Source organism: Chiloscyllium punctatum, chromosome 15 (assembly GCF_047496795.1).
Source record: "Chiloscyllium punctatum isolate Juve2018m chromosome 15, sChiPun1.3, whole genome shotgun sequence".
In the NCBI taxonomy this organism is placed as follows: Eukaryota; Metazoa; Chordata; class Chondrichthyes; order Orectolobiformes; family Hemiscylliidae; genus Chiloscyllium; species Chiloscyllium punctatum.
The window spans coordinates 85,395,679-85,417,960 of record NC_092753.1 but is presented as its reverse complement, the minus strand read 5'-3'; the positions used below and the strand labels follow the sequence as shown (position 1 = coordinate 85,417,960).

General features: G+C 41.9%; 1 protein-coding gene across 2 annotated transcripts in view; it reads left to right on the top strand.

The window, feature by feature from the left end:
* Nucleotides 1-20,523, top strand: part of LOC140486481 (interferon-induced GTP-binding protein Mx3-like) — a 45,595-nt gene extending 25,072 nt beyond the window's left edge. For both annotated transcript variants that reach the window (XM_072585702.1, XM_072585703.1), the window contains exons 8-14: nt 4,835-4,913; nt 5,508-5,630; nt 10,512-10,656; nt 12,569-12,727; nt 15,158-15,234; nt 16,476-16,700; nt 18,965-20,523. In XM_072585702.1, the coding sequence (XP_072441803.1) occupies nt 4,835-4,913; nt 5,508-5,630; nt 10,512-10,656; nt 12,569-12,727; nt 15,158-15,234; nt 16,476-16,700; nt 18,965-19,189 (1,033 nt within the window). In that variant the 3' untranslated portion in view covers nt 19,190-20,523. The remainder of the gene's footprint in view (nt 1-4,834; nt 4,914-5,507; nt 5,631-10,511; nt 10,657-12,568; nt 12,728-15,157; nt 15,235-16,475; nt 16,701-18,964) is intronic.
* The last annotated feature ends 1,759 nt before the right edge of the window (nt 20,524-22,282 follow it).

Below are 22,282 nucleotides of genomic sequence, written 5' to 3'. Positions count from 1 at the left end.
TTTCTTATTTCTCAGTTCCACCCAAATAACTTCTCTGGATGTATTTCCAGGAATATCCTCCTTTAGTACAGCTATAATGCTATCCCTTATCAAAAATGCCACTCCCCCTCCTCTCTTGCCTCCCTTTCTATCCTTCCTGTAGCATTTGTATCCTGGAACATTAAGCTGCCAGTCTTGCCCATCCCTGAGCCATGTTTCTGTAATTGCTATGATATCCCAGTCCCATGTTTCTAACCATGCCCTGAGTTCATCTGCCTTCCCTGTTCGGCCCTTGCATTGAAATAAATGCAGTTTAATTTATCAGTCCTACCTTGTCCCTGCCTGCCCTGACTGTTTGACTCGCTCCTTTTCCCAACTGTATCAGTCTCAGATTGATCTCTTTCCTCACATCTCCCTGGGTCCTCCCCCCAGTTTAAATCCTCCCAAGCAGCTCTAGCAAATTCTCCTGCCAGTATGTTAGTCCCCTTCCAATTTAGGTGCAATCTTTACTACTTGTACAGGTCAATTCTACCCCAAAAGAGATTCCAATGATCCAAAAATGTGAATCCTTCCCCCCCATACACCAGCTGCTCATCCATGTATTCATCCGCTCTATCCTCCTATTCACTAGCTCGTAGCACTGGGAGTAAGCCAGATATAACTACTCTCGCGAACCTCCTTTTTGAATTCCTACCTAACTCTCTAATCTCCCTTCAGAATCTCAACCTTTTCCCTTCCTATCTCATTGGTTCCAATGTGGACAATGACCTCTTGCTGGCCCCTCTTCCCCCATGAGAACATTCTGCACTCTCTCTGAGACATCCTTGACCCTGGCACCAGGGAAGCAACACACCATTCTGATTTTTCTCTGCTGGCCACAGCAACATCTATCTATAACTCGGACTAGAGAATCCTCTAACACAATTGATCTCTTGGAACCTGACGTACCCCTCGTTGCATTAGAGCCAGTCTCAATACCAGAAACTTGGCTGTTCATGCTATGTTCCCCTGAGAATCCATCCCCCCCCTACATTTTCCAAAACAGCATACTTGTTTGAAATGGGTATATCCACAAAAGACTCCTGCACCAGCTGCCTACCTCTCTTACCTTTCCTGGAATTAACCCATCTATGTGACTGTATCAGAGACTTTCCCCCCTTCCTATAACTGCCATCTATCACATACTGTTGCTGTTGCAAATTCCTCATTGCTTCTAACTGTCTCTCCAACCGATCCGTTTGATCTGATAAGATTCGCAACCAACAGCATTTACGGCAGATATAATCCACTGTAACCCTTAAACTCTCTTTAAACTCCCACATCTGACAAGAAGCACATATCACTCTACTAAAGGCCATTTTTGCTTCTTCACAATCTACAGATGCAGAAAATAACACCATCTTATTCCTCTACAAACACTGCGCCAGGTTAAATGAATAGTTATGGCTTATATTTTAAGTTTAATCAAGACACATATCTCCAAAAACATATAATCAAGAAAGAACCCACTCTACTCACTACTGCAGACCTTCCGTAGGTCACATTAAACGAACAATATACTTATCTGCTTCTGTGCTGTGAACTTCACCCAAAATTTCCTCCAAGATCAGTTGTGATTTTCACTGTTTGTTAATTTTCCCAGATGCACTCCAATGTCTAGCGATACATGAATTTAAACAGCAACGGCAATACTGTGCAGGGACACTGCTGTGTCAGTTTCTTTCTATTATTCTCTCTTTCTCCTGCACTGACCTCAACATGTGCTCCCTTTGTCTGCTCTTCTCCCTTTTAAAACTGCTGTTGTTTTGACTTTTTTTTTCCCCAAAGTTCCAAAACAATGCAACAGCATATAAACCAGTAATTGCTGCTCCTGGAATTTGAGGAAATCACCTTCAGCACCTAAAATGCCTCAAACAAGGAGCAGCTGTTACAGCCAGAAATTTTTCCCGTCCTCCATCTTGGATTATCCAGGATCATTGTGTATTACATATTGGATTCAAACACACTGTGCTCGTTTGCTTATGTGGTCACTTGCTTATCTTGTAACCTTGCCCCTGAATTCACTGAATTCTGCTAAGGTTCTGCCCTATTTACTCATATTGGTTAGCAATTAACAATGCCTCCGTGGTTTGGGTGGCATGTCTTTCATGATGCAGAGAGTCAATCACCTTAAAACATCTTATTTTATGGTTTTGTATTATAAGTTTCTTTACTTTTGTACTAAGGTCCTTTTTTACCAATCCACTCTCAAGCACTCTATATTTACTACTACCCTGCATTTCACTCATTCATTCAGAAAACTGTGGTCTCTCCACTCCCCAGTGTACTATGTCACCTGAAACTATGAAAAAATTATAATACTAATCCCCCTTCAGAACCATCTACTGGGACTTGAATAGCTTGCAGGACATAAACCAGATTTTCTCTGTCAGCGTGTTAGATACATTATTGAGTAGAGCCTCTGTTCCCTTTAAGAAAGTTACTATCAAAATGATGTTTCTGTGAAACTGAATGAATGAACAAACTGGGAATAGAGAGTGAAATCTCAAGACCCAGTTGCAATAATCAGTTTACTACCCTCTCTGCTTTTATTAAGTGCATATATAATTTCTGATTTGGTTAAATCTCATAAGCCTGATATTCTTCCTAGTTTTCTTGACCCTAAAAGGACCCGTCATTCCCCTACTACAGTCCCCAATTCTACATTCTACATCCAAAACCTTCTTTCTGCTTCTACAATATCTCTCCCTTTAAGAAATCTATATGTTTCTTTGAGATTCTTCAAAATCCCAGAGAGTGCAGGTACAATATCCTCAAACTTTCCTCATAGGATGGTCTCAGCAACCCTGGAATCAATTTGGTGAAACTACATTGCACTCTCTGAATTGCAGGTATATCCTTCCTTTGGCAAGGGGACTATAATTGCACATAAAACCCCAGGTGCAGTCTAATCAGTAGTTTACTATACAATTGAAGAAAGACTTATTTGCTCCTGTACTTAAATCCTTTTGCAATAAAGGTTAACATTCTGAATTGCTGACTGCATTGTATGCCAGTTTTCAGTGACTTGAGCGTCAAGGATACCTAGGCCCCTTTGGATATACAGCAAGCTTTGTTTTAACCAGCACCTTAGTGAACCAGCACTCTTGATTAAACCAGCAAAAGATACACCCCTCAAATACCAGAGGTGTCTTGCATTATCACAATCTCTGCGATGTTGAGTAGTCAGCTGAGGGTGCGAGCAAGAAGATTTTCTGCCAGTAAGTTGTATTTGAGGCAAAATTGCATAATTATTTAGGTGATTCATGTGGTAAATAAAGTATAACAATGATAAGTACACCCCCTGCATTATGTTTCTACTACTTAGTGTATGTTTCTACATTGGTCAAGAGGCCTATATAATCAATCATAATATTGATCGACCACTGATGCCATAGGTGCTGGTTAATGACAAGTTTGCTGTAATACTTTCTGATCTCTCACCATTTAAGAAATGCTCTACTCCTTTGTTCTTTCCACAAATAAGAGAACAACCTCGCACATGTTAATATTACATTCCATATGCAATGACCTTGCCCACTCACTAGCTTTATCTGAATCACCTTGAAGTCCGCTTTGCATCCTTCTCACAAGTTGCATGCCCACCAATTTTTGTGTCATTGGCAAGCTTTGAAGTTTTACAATTGGTCCCCACATCCAAATAAGTGATATAGATTCTGAACAGCTGGGGTCTAAGCATTGATCCTTGTGGTAGTCCACTGATTAGACCCTGCTAACCTGTAAAAAGCAACCCTCTCATTCTTATTTCCTGCTTTCTGCCTGTTAACCACCCTTCAACCTATGCCAGTATTTTAACCCAATCTAAAAAACTTTACCTTTTTTTGGTTACCTCCTGTGTATAACTTAAGCAAACTTCTGCTGAAAATTCAAATACACCACATACGTTGGTTCCCCCATTATAGACTATGCTAGTTACAGCCTCCAAAAAACTCTTAGCGGTTTTATCAAACATGATTTCTCTTCCAAACACCCATGTTGGCGATGTGCAATCAGACAGTTTCTTTTTAAATTTCCATCAATCGCATCCTTTATAATAGGTTCTAGTATTTTCCCTATTATTCATTTCAGAGTAACAGGTCTAGAGTTCCCTATTTACTCCCCCCTTTTTTAAACAGTTAGGTTACATTTGCAACTTTGCAATGCATTATTGGGCAGGCATCAATGCATCAGTAATGGTCTAGCTCTCCTCTGGTGTTGTCATATTAAATGTGACTTCTGCCTCTTTGTGATTTCCAACGAGTCATATTTACAGTGACTCTGGACAAAAAACCTCTGCAACTGATCCCTGTGAATGGTCCTGGTGGAATGCTCATTAAAAACAGAGGTGGTCCTTCTGGGAGTAGTTCAGCAGCTGAAGTACCATTGGGATGAGGCCGGTGTGGCCTAACTCCCAAAATTTGCACCGAGCTCCCAGTGCAAGAGCCTGCCTAGTAGCCAATCAAACATTCTATGGATATTTCGCTGGGCAACCAGAGGTCAGAAATTCCTCAACAATGTAAAGATGAAAATTTTAACCTTTACATACTTAAGGAATTTCAGGGTCTATATTTTTAGCCATGATTTTAACTCTGCGATGAATGTGGAGGTGAGATGCTGTAGTGCCAAACTGACTTATGACATGGTCCATTTTAAGTCCCAGTCCTCATAACACTGAATTTTCATTTTGTTTGAATTAGCAGGTTTGGATTCCTAGTGGTCTAATTTATTCTGAAACTCATTGAACTCCAGTTACCTTCCTCCCTAAAACAAATGGTGATATATTTGTTTATTGTTGTTTTCCTTTCTTGTCATGAAGAACCCTTTTGGAAGAAAAGGTGGCAACGATTCAGTGTGTGGCTGCCAGACTGACCACAGAACTTGTCAATCAGATCCGGGTTAGTAATGCCTATTTTTATTAATGACACCATAGGCGCCAAGTATCATAAAGCAATCTGTGTTTTAAGCAGTAGTTGTACATAAAAATATGGTGAGGGAAAATCACAATAGTTTTTACAGTTAGCTCAAACTAATTGCCTACTCCTGCATCCGAGATACTAACGAACAATGAGGTTTGGGAATTTGGCAACATTTCTTTCCTAGAAGGAAGAGAAATACAATTGCTGGTACAAAAATCAAAGTTGCTGGAAAAGCTCAGTAGGCCTGGCAGCATCTGTAGAGAGAAATCAGTGTTAATGTTTTGGGTCCAGTGACCCTTTCTCAGTTCTGAGACTGGACCCGAAACGTTAATTCTGATTTCTCTTCACAGTCGCTGCCAGACCGGTTAAACTTTTCCAGTATCTTCTGTTTCTGTTTCTGATTTCTAGCATCTGCAGTTCTGTCATTTTTTTGCAATTGCTGGAGGTTCAATATCGTAAAAAGATGTGAAGTAAGAAGCAATTGTCAACGTGGAAGGGGTGGGGTTTAGGATGGTGGTAAATATAGCTTTGTCTATCTAAGGTAACGTGGTTTTGAATACTTTTCTCATTAAGAAAACCCTGCCAACCATCGAGAAAGAAGTTCGAAGCAAAATTGCTGAAACGAGTAGGGAACTGGAGTTGATAGGATCCGGTGTACCAGAGGAGGATGAAGAGAGAGTCCCTTTCCTCATTGATGTAAGTACACAAGAGCTTTTTTTTATTGAGACCTTAATCAAAGAAGAGCTTAGGCTTTTCCACAAGAGTGACATCTTGGATTGACATACATCAGTTTGACGAGTGAGCAAATATTAATAACTGATGGTAAGATAGAGTTTGATGGTGAGCATTTCTGCATTGAATTTTCAAAATTGATTCTGGATTATTGAGAACTATAGCTGACACTGTTTAGCATTAGGAAGGAGATGTCTGTAAGTCTGTTGGAATTTTCCCTACTCTGGCATGAGGTTTGGCCAAAGTTGATAAGCTATAGCAGGATAATGCTCAATGTGATAGAAACACATAGAATGCTGGAGAGCCTCGGCAGGTCCAGGAGAGAGAAAACCGTAGTTCTTGTTTTGAGTCTGGTTTTCAGAATTTAATTTGATAGAATGGCAGTATTCTGTTGGGTATTCAAAACCGCCTTAACAGCAGCATAATGGCACTTCCTGTCATTAGCTTATTATTTCCTGATCTCAATTGAATTCTCATCTTAAATTCTCAAATGCAGGAATTTTGAACTTGTTGTTGCTGGGCAACAGTTATGTCTGAGCAATGTAACATTGCATGACAGCACTAGACTACAATTGTCCTTTAATTCCCTTGTCAGATCCACACACTGCACCCACCCCCCCACCCCCCAGCCCACATCCCACTTCCAGCACCTTCCCCTGCCACCACAGGAAGTGCAAAACCTGCGCCAACACCTCCCTCCTCCCCTCCGTCCAAGGCCCCAAAGGATCCTTCCGCATCCAACAGAAATGTATCCTTACCTCCACCAATGTCATCTACTGTATCTGGTGCACCCGATGTAGTCTCCTCTACATTGGAGAGACAGGACGCCAACTTGTGGATTGTTTCGGAGAACATCCATCAACCATCCCTACCGCCCCTTGGCTGAACACTTAAACTCCCCCTCCCACTCTGCCAAAGACATGCAGGTTCTAGGCCACCTCCATCGCCAAATCTTTACCACCAACACTGGAGGGAAGGACATCTTATATTCCGCCTTGGGACTACAACCACCGAGGATCAACGTGAATTTCAGCAGTTTCCTCATTTCCCCTCCCCTCACATTATCCCAGTCCCAAGGCTCCAATTTGGCACCACTCTCTTGACCTGTCCATTGCCTTTCCCAGCTATCCGTTCCACTCTCCTCTCCAACCTATCATGTTCTCCCCCACCTTTATCTACCTATCGCATTCACAGCTGCCTTCCCCCAGCCCACCCCCCTCCCATTTATCTCTCAGCTCCTCCTCCCCCCCCCCCCGCCCCCCCCCAGCCCACAAGCCTAATTCCTGATGAAGGGCTTATGCCCAAAATGCCACCTCTCCCGACCTGCTGTGCTTTTCCAGCACTCTTGACTCTGATTTCCAGTATCTGCAGTCTTCACTTGCTCTCTGTCCTTATAATTACCCCTGCATACATTGAGAAAGTGTTATTTTTCCTTGAACCAGAAATCTTCGTTTTACCAAGTACTACTACGGTTATAATCTCCAGGTAAAAACAATGACTGCAGATGCTGGAAGCCAGATTCTGGATTAGTGGTGCTGGAAGATCACAGCAGTTCAGGCAGCATCCGAGGAGCAGTAAAATCGACGTTTCGGACAAAAGTCCTTCATCAGGAGGTTATAATCTCCAGATTACTCCAGTGCATTGAGCTATTGAAGTGTTAGAATAGGAAGATGACCGCGTGGCTAAAGGGATGGTATAGGAAAGATGACTTCAGATTTTTAGATCATTGAGACAGTTCCTGGGGTAGGTGGGATCTGTACAGGCTGGATGTGTTGCCCCTGAACAGGAATGAGTCCTAATTCCTTGCCGGAAGGCTTGGTCATGTTGTTAGGGAGGTCCGGCAGGGGGATGGGGCAGAACGTCAATGTAAAGTTGGCAGCAAGATCCAATCCGATATAGAAGATAAAATACTAGGATCGGCGGAGAATTCATGGGTGCGTTAAGGCACATGGGAGAACGGGAAACTAAATTGTAGCAAATTTAATGCAAGGAGCTTGATGGTAAGGCTGATGAATTTAAAGCATTGATCGGCACATGGGAATATGATGTTGTTGCAATCACTGAGACATGCTTATAGGAAATACAGGACCAGTACCTCAACATTCCAGGGTATAGAAGTTTCAAGAATGATGTGAGGGTAGGGATGTAAGAGATTTGGGGCATTACATTATTGATGAAGGAGACCATCACTGCAGTATTGAGGGAGGATATCTTAGCCTCTTCAAAAGAGGCCATCTGGGAAGAAATAAGAAATATGCTCTAGAACCTCACTATCTCAATTGAAATCTCCAGCTATATAATCTTTTTTTATGAATACAGATGCAAAGTATGTATTCAAGATCACTTCAACTCCACTAGCTCCACACACGTTGCCCCTTTGGTCTCTAATGGGCCCCATCTTCCTCCCTGGCAATCCTCTTGTTCTTAATATACTTATGAAATGTCTTTGCTGGGATTATACTACATGCCTCCCAATTGTTAGGGGGAGATGGAGGAACAGATATGCAAACAAATCATAGAAAGGTGTGAGAGGAATAAAGTCAGATTAACAGCAAATTTCAACTGTACTAACATTAACTGGGATCACCTTAGTGCTAAAGGATTAGACAGGATGGAAGTTTTAAAGCTCATTCAAGAAACCATTCTGTGCCAGTACTTAAACAGTCTTACTAGAGATTAAATTACATTACAGATTAGATTACATTACAGTGTGGAAACTGGCCCTTCGGCCCAACAAGTCCACACCGACCCGCCGAAGCACAACCCACCCATACCCCTACATTTACCCCTTACATAACACTACGGGCAATTTAGCATGGCCAGTTCACCTGACCTGCACATCTTTGGACTGTGGGAGGAAACCGGAGCACCCAGAGGAAACCCACAGGGGGGTGGGGGGGGGGTGCTTTAAAAATGAAATTAGAAGGGCAAGGCTGCCTTTCTAAGAGAGGCTGCGAAATATTTTTGGCAGAAGGGATTACAGAAAACCACAAGGCATTTTATGAGTAAGTTAAGGACAAGAGGATTACCAGGGAGAAAGATGGGGACTACTAGACACCAAAAGGGCAACTAGGTGTGGTGCCAATGGATGTGCAGAGGTCTTAAAAAGTACTTTGCATCTGTCCTTTCCTTTATGAATATAATGTAGGGAGGGATTCCATTTGCAATGGTGAGGTTCTAGAGCATATTAAAATTTACAAAGGAGGAGATAGTAGATTTGGGCATAAAGGTGCATAAATCCCTGGGGCCTGATGATTTGTATCCCAGGCTGCTATGGGAAGAGATTGCTGGAGACCTGATGGAAATATTTAATACTTTACTGACCCCAGGGGCAGTACCAGATGACAGGAAGATAGCCAATGTGGTTCCTTTATTGAAAAGTAGCAGCAGGGATAGGCCAGGTAGTTAGACCAGTTAGCCTGATGTCAGTGACAGGGAAATTGTTGGGAAGATTTCTGAGGGACAGGATCAAAATGTCACAAGGCAGGGATAGTCAGCACAGATTTATTTAGAGGGAGATTGTGTCTTGACTAATTTACTTGATATTTTTGGAAATATAAATATATTATGGTCATGCAATATATGTGGTTTACATAGACATCAGTAAGTCTTTGACAAGCTGCCACATGGAAGGCTGGTCCAAAAGCTAAGAGCCCATGGGATCCAAGGCAAATCGGCAAACTGGATTCAAAATTTCCTTGCAAACAGAAAGTTAAGAGTAATGGTGGAGGGTTGTTTTTGTAATTGGAAACCTGTTACTGTCTGTACCACAATAATCAGTGCTGTGCATCTTGCTGTTTCTTATTTTCATTAATGACTTGAATGTAAATTCGTATGTTTGTAAATGATATGAAAATTGGTGGTATTGTTGACAGTGAGGAGGATGATCTCAGCCTACTGTCTGATATTGATCAGCTGGCGAGTTGGGCAGGAGTTTAATCCTGATAAATATGAAGTGGTGTATTTTTGGAGTTCGAATAGAGGGAGGATTTACACAATGAATGGTGGGTCTGCAGGGAGTACTGAGGAACAAAGGGACCTTGGTGTACAAGTCCATAGATCCCTGAAGGTGTCAGCATAGGCAGACAGGGTGAAGGTTACATGCAGGATACTTGTCTTCGTTAGCCAGGGGATCGAATATAGGGGATATCCTATTGCAGCTTAGGCTATTGATGGAATTTTGTGTTGCTACACGAAGGAGAAGGATGTGATAGCACTAAAAAGGGTTCAGGGGATGTTGTCCAGGATGAAACGTCTCAGTTATGAGGAGAGACCGGAGAGGCTGGCTTTGCTTTCCTGGGAGTGGAGGAGGCTGATGGGGGAATCTGGTAATTTTGTATATCTCAATAAATGAGAAGCATTGATAGAGTAGATCGTGAGAATCTCTTCCTCATGGTAAACATGTCCAAGACCGGAGTGCACAAGTTTAAGATGAGCAGTAAGTGGTTTAGAGGGGATCAGAGGAAAAGGTTTCCTTTCACCCAGAGAACGAGGACGGTAGAAATATGGAACATGCTGCCTGAGAGGGTGGTGGAGGCTGGTACATTTGCAATATTTAAGAAGCATCTGGATAAGTAATTAAAATGCCTGAGCAGTAAGTGGTTTAGGAGGCTATGGATCAAATGCAAGTAAATGGAGTTGGTGTAATTTAGTGTTTTTGGTCGGCATAGACATGGTGGGCCAAAGGGCTTGTTTCTATGCTGCATTACTCTAAAGAGATAGCACATTTTTCTTCCTAATTAATTGTGAAGATGCTGAAGCGAAAGTGAAAAATGTTTTTATAGGTTTGATGCTCAGGTTACAGTTAAAGATGATCATAAACACTAATGTTTCAATGCACTGCAGAAAATTAGAGCTTATGGTGAAGACCTTTCCAACTTAACAATTGGAGAATATTCAAGGGAATATGAGGATAGCCTGAAAATATACACCGTGGTCCGAAAGAGTTTTGGGAAATGGCATGATCTCCTCGATGATGATCAGACAGAGTGTAAGTGATCAATTAACTTCCATTAACATTGTGATTGTCCAATAAATTTGATCAAGTCTATAAAAGCCTTTCTTGAAAGAATGTGATTCAGGAGTTACTAAAATGTTCACAGCCAATGTTATATTGTGAGAAAACACCAGTCAGTTTGTATTCTGTGAGTTCTCATAAAGACATGAAGCACCAGGTGACCCGTTGGTAATGGATCATAAATGATCAAGACATTGGAAGAATCCTTGCTGTTCCTCTGATGGTGCCATGGGACACTTTCATGGCTGGCTGAGTCAGCTCACAGTTCCTCTGCTAAGAGTTGCATCTGACAGTGCAGCACTCCCTTAGCAGTGCACTGAAGAGTAAGTCTAGATTTTGTTCCCAATTCCCAGGAGTTCAGTTTGATTCTATGAACTTCTGAATCAGTGTATGATCATTAAGCCAAGTTGTTACTGTGGTATTTTATGCATTGTCCTGCCCCATCTCATCTGTCATGAATGGTATTCAGACATCTTAATCATGGCCTCTGGAGCTCCCTAAATCATCATTTTTCTCTACATCTTAAAATCTTCCTGAATCTGAGATACTTTGGCATTTTGGTTTTCTCTTAAAGGATTATATATATGTTCTTATGGGAGTAGAAGCAACTAGACTACTGATGAATGAAATATTAGGGCCACATTTCTTTGAATTTTCCCCCCCTCCCACCTTTGGAACAAAGGTAAGGTTGGATGAAATGGATGAATGTCCCAAGGCGAAAGTGAGGACTGCAGATGCTGGAGACTGGAATCAAGAGTGTGGTGCTGGAAAAGCACAGCAGGTCAGGCAGTATCCAAAGAGCAGAAGAGTCCATGTTTTGGGCAAAATACTCCTCCAGGAATGAGGCTTGTGGGTTAAGGGGGAGGTGAGATAATGGGAGGGGGGTGGGGCTGGGGGGAATGTAGCTGGGATAGGCAGATGGAAGTAGAGGCAATGGTGATAGGTCAGAGGGAGGGTGGAGCGGATTGGTGAGAAGGAAGATGAACAGGTTGGGCAGGTTATGAGGGCGGTGCCGAGTTGGAAGTTTGGATCTGGGATAAGGTGGGGGAAGGGGAAATGAGGAAACTGGTGAAAGCCACATTGATGCCATGAGGCGTTTTTCCTCCAGGCGTCGGGTGGTTAGGGAGTGGCGATGGAGGAGGCACAGGACCTGTATGTGCTTGGCGAAGTGAGAAGGGGAGTTGAAGTGTTCAGCCACAGGGCAGTGGGGTTGGTTGATGCGAGGTTCTCTGAGATGTTCTCTGAAGCGCTGAGTGAATAGGCATCCAGTCTCCTCAGCGTAGAGGAGATCGCATCTGGAGCAACAGATACAGTAAATTACACTTGTGGAAGTGCAGGTGAAAATTTGATGGATGTGGAAGGCTTCTTTGGAGCCTTGGCAGAGGTGCGGGGGAGTTGTGGGTGTTGATTTTGCAATTCCTGCAGTGGCAGTGGAAGGTGCAGGGAGGGGAGGGTGGGTTGGTGGGTGGGGCGTGGATCTGATGAGGGAGTCGAGAAGGGAATGGTCTTTACGGAAAGTGGGTGTGGCGGAGAGGTAAATATATCTCTGAGGGCGGGGTCCATTTGTAGGTGGTGGAAATGGCAGAGGATGATGTGATATATACAGAGGTTGGTAGGGTGGAAGGTGAAGACAGGGAGATTCTGTTCTTGCGTTAGGAGGGGTAGGGTTTGTGGCGAAGGTGCAGAATGTGGATGAAATGCGTTGGAGGGCATCATCAACCACATGGGAGGGGAAATTGCGGTTTTTAAAGAATGAGTCAATGTCCCTGTTAAATAAAAGAAAAATGTTCAGTTGCACTGGAGAGTAATAGTCCATGAAACACAAAAGTTTCACAGGATTTAACAAACAGGTCCAACGATAACATTGTTTTATTTTTGTTTGCAGTCAAAGAAATAATGAGTGACCAAGTGTCAGAGTACACTGAGAGGTCGCGTGGGAGAGAATTGCCCGGATTTACCAATTACAGAATCTTTGAGTCGCTAGCCAAGAATCAGATCATGAAGTTGGAGCCTCCTTCTCTCACCATGCTGAAGGTGATCGCAGGTAATGTAGAGTCCGTATGGCACTCAGCAAGAAAGATTCTGCGGGTTATAGAGAAGGATTTTGCATTGGTATTGTGCAACTCTGGGTCCCCCAAAGCATTTCACAATCAGATGTACCTTGTTGAAGTGTAGTAATTGATATAATGTAGGACACAGGGCATTCAACAGCAAGATCCCACAAATAGTAATAATATTGTGGCCACATATATTGTTACAATGTTAAGAGATGAATTTTGACTAAGGCATCAGGAATAACTCCTTGATTCCTCCTTAAAGAATTCTATAGCAATTTTATAAAATAAAGAACTATGGATGCTGGAAATCTGATACTAAAATGGAAGTTTCTGGAGAAAGTCAGTAGGTCTGGCAGCAGAGAGAAAAACGAGTCAATGGTTTGGGTTCATTGATGCCCCAAGCTGTGATACATTTGCCACACTATTCACGCACTTGGGATTTGGAAGTTCTGATTTTGGCTGAAGCTAATATAGATCAGATCCGCTGTGAAGTCTGGGTTAGTTGATCAGGAGTATTATTTTTGTACTGTTGTGGTCAGTCCCTGAAGATATTCAGACAAGACTTCCAACGTTCTTTTCAAAAACACATACACAAGCTTGTTGAATTTTTTAAAAATCTGCATAAATAGAAGGTCATTCATAAAAGATCAGAACGTGGACAGCAAAGAGAGCATTCAACCCTTTTCTCAGTAATATACTTTACAGACACTCCATCCCAGTGAAGTATCTCTTCTACATTAACTCTTCAATTTCAAACATAACTGATCAGATTGCAAGCATTTCCTTTCAGTGAATCCCTATGCATTCATCAGGTGTGATTCTCTCTTGCGTCTCTGTCCCTGAGATGTACAGACACTGGCTGTTTCATTGGCTTTCCTCACTGAGCACTATCTACTTAAACTGCGAAAACAGTTGTCAGATTTATTTCCAACTCTGAAAACCTGGACTTGCACATGCTGAAAACTGCCCTACTGCTAGTATGAAACTATTTCTCTCAACTAAAACCTGATTTTGGTCCCCATCCTGATGGCTTTTGTATGTCAAAAACATTTAACATTGCAAACATTTCATCAGGTAACTCCCCCAGGTAAGTTAATGTAATCTGAACTCATATGCTTTCTTAGAAATTATGTTCAAACTCTACATGCAGAACTGACTTTCTGACCTTCTGAGAACAATTACTCATCATTGCAGTTAAATCCAAAAATATGAATGCCCAAATTATTACTGTACAGGTGCACAATTCTTTATCCGAAATGCTTGGGACCAGCTGGTTTACGGAATTCAGAATTTTTCAAATTTCAGAATAAGTGACAGTTTGATGGGGAATTTTGTTAAAAATCTTACCGGAGGAGCAGATTCACTAAGTAAAATGGGCCTTGAGACGGAATTGAGGGCTGTCAGTGCTGGGCCACGCTCCCCACATGTCACATCTGAGTGACAAACATCGAGTGGGTGTCGACTTGGGTTAACTGTTTGCACAGGGCAGAAGTGGGTATTGCAGACACTGGAGATTAGAGTCAAGATTAGAGTGGTGCTGGAAAAGTGCGGCAGGCCAAGCAGCATCTGAGGAGCAGGAAAATCAACGTTTCGGGCGAAAGCCTTTTATCAGGAAGGGCCTTTGCCTGAGACGTTGATTTTCCTGCTCCTCGGGTGCTGCATGACCTGCTGTACTTTTCCAGAACCACTCTAGTCTTAACTGTTTGCATGCTAAGCAACCTCATGACTGAGAAATAAAATTCACAAAAAAACCTTTGGATTTTGGAGCTTTTCAGACTTCGGGTTTTCGGATAAAGGGTTATCTACCTGCGTATTTATTCTAAAGCTTTATTGCACTGTTAGTTTGGACAAATCCTCTAGAATCTTACTTGATTGGATTTTGGGGAAAAAGCAAGATTGCAGACTCATCCCTTGGTACATTACAGGAATAGGCTATTCAGCCCATTGAACATGCTCTCCCAATCAGTTGAATCATAGTCAAGCAGTACTATCTGATTTTGGACTTGTTGATGTTTTCTCACAGCTACCTTTCCCCCTTCATCACTTGTAGAGTCATAGTCATACGGCATGGAACAGACCTTTTGGTCCAACCAGTCCAGACTGACCATAATCCCAAGCTAAACTAGTCCCACTTGTCTGCACTTGGCCCATTTTCTTCCAAACATTTCTTATTCATGTACCGATCTAAATGTCTTTTAAACATTGCAACTATACCCACATTCACCACTAGAAGTTGATTACACACATGAACTTTCTTTGTATATATTTTTAAAAATTGCCCCCATGTCTTTTATAAATCATTTCTTGTTAGGATTGCATCACAGCAGAACTTTTATAAATGAAGGCTGTTCAAAACACAACCAAAGAATTGTCTTCCTTCTCTAATTGGCCTCTTTTTTTTTTGTTTTTCCTTCCAGATCAGGTCCAGTCAGTATTTAACAATTTGGCTGTGCAGCATTTTGTAGGGTTGCCAAACCTAATGAGAAGAATCAAGGTATGTAGACGACTAATTTCTTGGTTTCTGTTCAAAGGATGGGGGAAGGAAGGGGGGAGCGGGTGTGTGGTGATATGTTTCTCTGACTGACGTGTAGTAGATGGATCTGATGACACTAGTTCAGCTTGGATTCAGAGCATTACTGGAGAATCCACTGATTCCAGGTTCAATAATAGAGATCTGCAACCTCTGATTGGCTGGCAGCTCTCGGGGATTTGATCCATTGTGATCTTTGATGCTAACCAGTTAAGTCCTTGAAGACTTTCATGTTGAAAGTCTATCATAAAAACTAACATTGGGCACTCACCCAGTGAGCGTGATTCCCATTAGGTCGGGCAGATCCAATGTAGTGTTAAGTTCTGGCTGGGGTGTGGGATTAAATAGGCTAGTTCTCTCTGAGTTACTGCCACAGGCACAATGAGCCAAATGGTCTGTAAGATTCTGTAACTGCTTTGACTTTAGTTTGAATATTTCCCAATGTTATCTGTCCTGGCACAGTGATAATGATTATTTCCCATCAGTTACTTATTGGAAAAGTCGAAAATACCTAACCTAAAAGTGACACTGTTAACTACAGACTTGCTTTAATAAAGGTGTCAGTCTCTTTTAAATGGCACTAGGGATGGTGGTTTCCATCATGAAGTTCTAGAATGACTGTACAAATGAGTTTGCTCTCCTGCCCATCATGAGGGTCCTGATGTAAATACAAGGTTCTTTTTAACATATTTTAATGATGCATTTGTTTTAGGTGACCATTAGGGATGGTTAATGGGCTCTCAAACCAATCAGGTGGGCTCCTGCTTATTGGGACAGGGTAGTACAAAACTGGGCTCCGTAGGACCTATTTGAAACCCAAGAAAAGGCTCTAACCAATGAGGAGAAAGTGAGGACTGCAGATGCTGGAGATCAGAGTCAAAGAGTGTGATGCTGGAAAAGCACAGTTGGTCAGGCAGCCTCCGAGGAGCAGGAGAATCGACATTTCAGGCATTCCTGGTGAAGGGCTTATGCATGAAACGTCGATTCTCCTGTTCCTCGGATGCTGCCAAGAAAAGGCTCCACATTTCCATCCCCCCGTATCTGTGCAACAACTGGCTTTTTGGTGGGTTAGGCTGTCTCCAAATGGAGTCAAATATTGCATTTAAAAAGATGGATAGATAGCAGTGTCCAGGAAAGGAAAAGACCATTGCACACCATCCGACCAGTTCCATACTGAGCAACATGTTGGCTTATCTCCCCTGCAGAGTAAGATTGATGAAATTCGTGAGATCCAGGAACAGGAAGCTGAGCAGATGCTGAAGACTCTATTCCAGATGGAGAAAATGGTCTACAGTCAGGACATCATTTATTCCAACAAGCTGAATCAAATCCAGACCGAGTATGAGGTACCAGAGGAGCAGAACCAGCAGATAATTTCTATCAGCACTGACATCACTGCAATGTCCATTCATTTGGAAACCTATTACCTGGTGAGCTATGTAATTCTATCTTTAATGATAAGTGAGAGAGTCATTGTAATTGATGTCATGGTTGATTGTTGCTTTGACTTCATGTTGCTCACGTGAAAGGCAGTTAAATGTATGTTAGAGATGAAAGGTCACCTCTGTACAGAGGGGAAGGTGAGGTGGATAATGGCACTGGGGAGGGAGAGCAGCTCAAATTCAATAAGAAATATTCGTGTCTGTTGGTCAAAGAGCTTGGGTGGCTAAAGCACATGTAAATTTTAATAGCAGGCTCTCTTCATCCTATCATGAAGTTTTAAAAGAAATAATTCCTCATCCCCATCATTAGCAGGAGCCTCCTTATTTTTAAACTGGATCATAGTTCTCGATTACAACTACAAGGCTTCTCAACATCCGGATGTCAGATCCTCGCAAAATGTTGCGTGTTTCAAGAAGATCACTTCTCCTCCTTCTTTGAAACTCCAATGATTATCAGCACAACCATCCTCTAAGAATTAGCCTGGTGAGCTGCCTTCTCTGAACCAGTGCAAGTGGGTCCTGTTTTAAGAAATTAAAACTATCCAAGGACTCTAAGCCATTCTCACCAATTGCCCTGTGCGCTTGTAGCATGGACCACTTTAAAACACCAACCCATTTGCACTAAAGGCCATTGCTCCATTTGCTGTTCTCATTACTTGCTGTGTCTACATGCCAATGTTGTGATTCATGTGGAAGGGTACCCAAACTGCTCTGCTCTTCTGCACCCTGCAGTCTCTTTTCAATTGAAGTAATATTCTCTTCTCTATTCTTCCTGCCAATGTGGACAACCTGATTCTCCTACATTTTGCTTCATCTGATAGTTTGAGTGAGTGGGCAAAAACTTATCAAAAATCTTTTATGTTCTCTTTCAATCCTCACAGCATGTTTCGACCAACAGAAATGTCCCTTCATCCATGAAATTATGAATTATTGAGAGCTCAACACAGATCCCTGTAGTACCCCTCTAGTTATTATAGGTTGCCAACTTAAAAATTGTCCATTTATCCTCACTTTATTTCCTGTTAGCCATTTCTCTGTGCATCCTCTTAACTAATGTCGTCACTGTTATTGTGGCACCCCATCATATTCCTCTTGGAAAACCAATTACACTCCATCTACCTGCTCCCCTTTATCCATCCCGGATGTTTCACATTCAAAGAATACTGATAATTTACTCAGCCACCATTATATTATGTTTCAAAATGTTTACAGTAACAAATAATCTCAATATTGATAAAACATTACGTAGTGGAAAATTAATAGTGTCCAACCTTAAAGTATCGTGAAACCCCAAGAGACATTTACAGATTATATTCTTGGACAGTTTGAATACGTATGAAGCCTTGTAGTTGAAATTCCAAATTTCTCCCACTGTCCAACTTGTTTCTTCTTGTGATACGCTGAGGCAATTTGCCTGGGATGTCCCTTCACTCCGACTCCAGAATGCAGTCTAATGGACTTTCAGCAGCAAGACACCTTTGTGTATTTCCTTGGTCTTTAGACCTCAATGAGTTCCATTTCTTCAAACAGGAAATTCATTACCATCAACATTGTACCTGACAATTAACAAACAGTCTCTCCCACTGCTTCACCCAGCTGCCATTGTTTTTAGTCTTCCCCTTCAGGCCTTTTTGTCTGATTCTGAGGGTCGATATCCAAAAACTAATGGCCAGTTGCCCTTTAGTTATTTCCAATTTTAACACTGGTTTCAACATAAGCCTCTGAACCCACGTGTCTGTTACTGGGTGGATTGATTTCCATTTGATTTCCCCTTGATACCTCCACACTGTTCAGCACCAGCACCACTGAAGAGCCTCATTTACCTCAAATTAAAAGGGTCACTTAGAAAGTCTGCAATTCATAACAGTTTTATCCTCATGGGGAAAAGCATAACTTGAGGTCATTATTACAAGACAGTCGGCAAGAGATTCAAAAGCAATTCACGTGGAACTTGCACCAAAAGTGGTGAGAAAATTGAACTCGTACTCACAGGGAGTGATTGAAGTGTGTGGTACAGCTATATTGAAGGGAAAGTTTAACAGGTATATTGGGAAGAAGGGAATAGAGTGTTACAATGGTATATTTATATTAGAAAGGATGGGAGGAGAGCCAAGTGGAGAATAAACACTAGCACAGACTGGGTCAAATTGCCCTTTTCTCTGTGCTACATAATCCAGTGTGAACTTACAGAACAAGGCCAACAGGGCTCCGAGGAGAAAAGTGTTGATGGTGAATCTACTTCTGTGTTTCAGATTGCTTCAAACCGACTGGCGGACCTGGTCCCCATGGTCATTCGGTACTACCTCCTGCAGGAGTATGCAAACAAGCTGCAGCGTAACTTACTGCAGTTGCTGCAGGGTCAGGAGCGGATGGAGGAGCTGCTGAGGGAAGAGGAAGACATCTTTGAGAAGCGCAGGTTTCTGAACAGTCGCTTGAAAAGGTTGAGAAAAGCCCGTCAGATCTTGACCATGTGTTGAAGCAAATCATCTGCCAATAGATTTAATGCATAGTCAATAAACTACAAAGGGTTTGAGAGTTGGTGACCTCCAAATAGAAGTCTTGGAGAAAATATGCCAATGAGAAAACAACATTTCTGTCTTTTGGCATTGTATTCCTCCATCTGTGAAATCAATGAGAATGGAAGTTTGAGGCTATTCAACCCGTCTTGTCTGTTCTTCCCATTATATCATAGTGGATCTATGTCTTAACTCCATCTATCCACCTCCATCTATATCTCTATCTATGCTTGCAAGATAAACATCTCGTGTTATTGGGTTTAGAATTATCATAGAATCACAAAATTGTTACAGTGCAGAAGGAAGCTATTTGGCTCAGACAGTTGTACCGTGGACAGAAACAGAAAATGCTGAAGAAACTCAACAGGTCTGGCAGCATCTGTGGAGTGAAAGCCAGAGTTAACTTTTTGTCTCCAGTGACCCTTTATCTGAACACTCAGCCTCCTATTTATTTTTGATTGATCGAGGAAGAAAGTTCTTGATTTCCTCCAATGTTTGAATGAAGAAGTGCATTTCTCCATGGCTCTAATAGAGTTACACCCCCCACTTGTTCTGGATTTGCCCAACAGAAGAAATTATTTCTTTCTTTCCATCTTGTCAATTTTATTTGATCATCTTAAACACCTCCATTAGATCACACGTAATTATTTACAGTGTAAGTGGCTGATGGGTAAGAACCGCAACCAAGCGTAGTTCTTGAAGGGACAGGAAACCATAATTTACATGATCCCAAATTTCCCATAGACATGAGCAGAACAGGCAACTAGAATTATCTCCCTGGTGTGAGATATTGATCCTGTTTAGTCAGCTTAATCCATTTCCCTTCTACAACACTTACCCCATTCCAAGAGTTTGAGTTTTCAAGCAAAATCTTGTGGATATTTTTTGCTTCCTTCACTGTTACCAATTCTGGTTCTGACCTTTTTGTTTTTGGTGATCTTTATTTTATTCTTGGTAAAGGTTTTCCAAGAAGTTGCTCGGTAAAAATAGATGGTCTAACGTGAGTGTTTTATGTTACTTGTTTTCATGCACTGGAGCACAGTTTCTCAATCACTATGTGAGATGTGCTGTTCTTGTATTGTGTATTAGAATGGTGTTTTTTCTCAAAGTGTAATGGTTTATTGAGAGATCCAGCTGGCATCTTAGGTGAGACTCTGATTCCAGCATAAACTGACTGGACGGGAGCACTAATGGGACTTCACACTGGTGACAATCAAGACTTTCTGCCACTGATTGGTGGTTTAGTGCTGTAATGAACCTTTGACTTGTTCAATAAAGAGACAATTTAAGTAGTGTCTACTTTTTTTTTCTATTTCTTATTTGTCAAATCATTAGGACTTTCATTCCTTTCCTATGTGCCTGATCTCAAACTGGAAACAAATCTTTATTCACCAACAGTATTCCCTCTGGACCATCACTGCATTTGTCAACCTGAGAAAATAAAGACTTGTATTTTTGTCACTTCATGACCTCAGGATACTCTGAATTGTTTTACAGCCAAAACAGTACTTTTTATAATAGCAGACGTAGACCATTTGGCCCATCGAGTCTGTTCTGCCTTTCAATAAGATCATATCTGATCTGATAATCCTCAACTCCACTTTCCTGGCTTTTTCCATAACCCCGATTCCCTGACTGATTTAAAAACTCTAGGCAAAAGTGAGGATTGCAAATGCTGGAGATCAGAGTTGCGAGTATGGTGCTGGAAAAGCACAGCAGATCAGGCAGCATCTGAGGAGCTGGAGAATCGATGTTTTGGGCATAAGCCCTTCATCAGGAACATATCTAAAACCCTATCATTAACCTATTTAAAAATCTATCTCCGCCTTCAGTAGAGTTAATGAACCAGCCTCAATAGCCCTGTGTGGGAGGAAAAAAACTCTAAGGATTCGCAACCTTCTTTTGAAATGTAGGCACATTTAATGAGCAAATAGAAAGTGAGGACTGGAGATCAGAGTTGTGAGTCTGGTGCTGGAAAAGTACAGCAGGTCAGGCAGCATCCGAGGAGCAGGAGAATCGATGTTTCGGGCATAATCCCTTCATCAGCCCTTCCTGATGGAGGTGCTGGTGTTGGACTGGGGTGTACAAAGTTAAAAATCACACAACACCAGGTTATAGTCCAACAGGTTTATTTGGAAGCTCTAACTTTGAGTGCTGCTCCTTCATTAGGTGGTTGTGGACATCTACTGCTAGCCTTAAATGGTTTGTTAAAGTTAGGTGTAGTTAATACAGGTTCATTCATTAAAATCGCTTTTAACTTTTCAAAGGCTGCTGGCATTCTGTGGACGATACTAAATTAGTAAAAGATATGGCTTCTCAAATTTGGCACCAATTTTCAATAAAATTCGTACATCCCCGAGAATCTCATTATCTCTCATTTTGTTTTAGGGGTGGGAAAGTAATTTTTAACTTTTGCTGTTCTGGATGACATCTTTTCCTTCAACAGGTCCAAAGTACCTTACTTTGGCTTTTGGAAACTCATTTTATTTTGCTTTTAACCTTCATGCTGTTGCATCAACAGCCAAACTCCTCCCAGAAAATAGTCCCAAAATCCAGTTCAAACTCCAGACGGTCTCTTTCGGACTGACCACTTCCCCGTGTGGTCCCTGTTACCATTCAACATCTGTCATCCACTTCCACATAAGTCTCTCCTAGACTCTCTGAAACTAATTCCCAGGTATTGACTCTTTACTGATCAACATCAGCCAAAAATGGAGGTCCTCAAGGGTAGTAATATCTGGATTAGTCCCGGTGCTACAAACGAATGAGGGTAGGAATAGGAGGATAGAGTGGATGACTGTGTGGCTGAGGAGCTGGTGCAGGGAAGAAGGGTTCACATTTTTGGATCAATTGAATCTCTTCTGGGGTAGACGTGGCCTGTACAAGAAGGATGGATTGCAGCTGAATTGGAAGGGGACTAATATACTGGCAGGGAGATTTGCTAGAGCTGTTTGGGAGGATTTAAATTCATCAGGAGAGGTTTGGGTCCCAGGGAGATAGCGAGGAAAGAGATCAGTCTGAGACTGGCACAGTGGGGAACAGGAACAAGTCAAA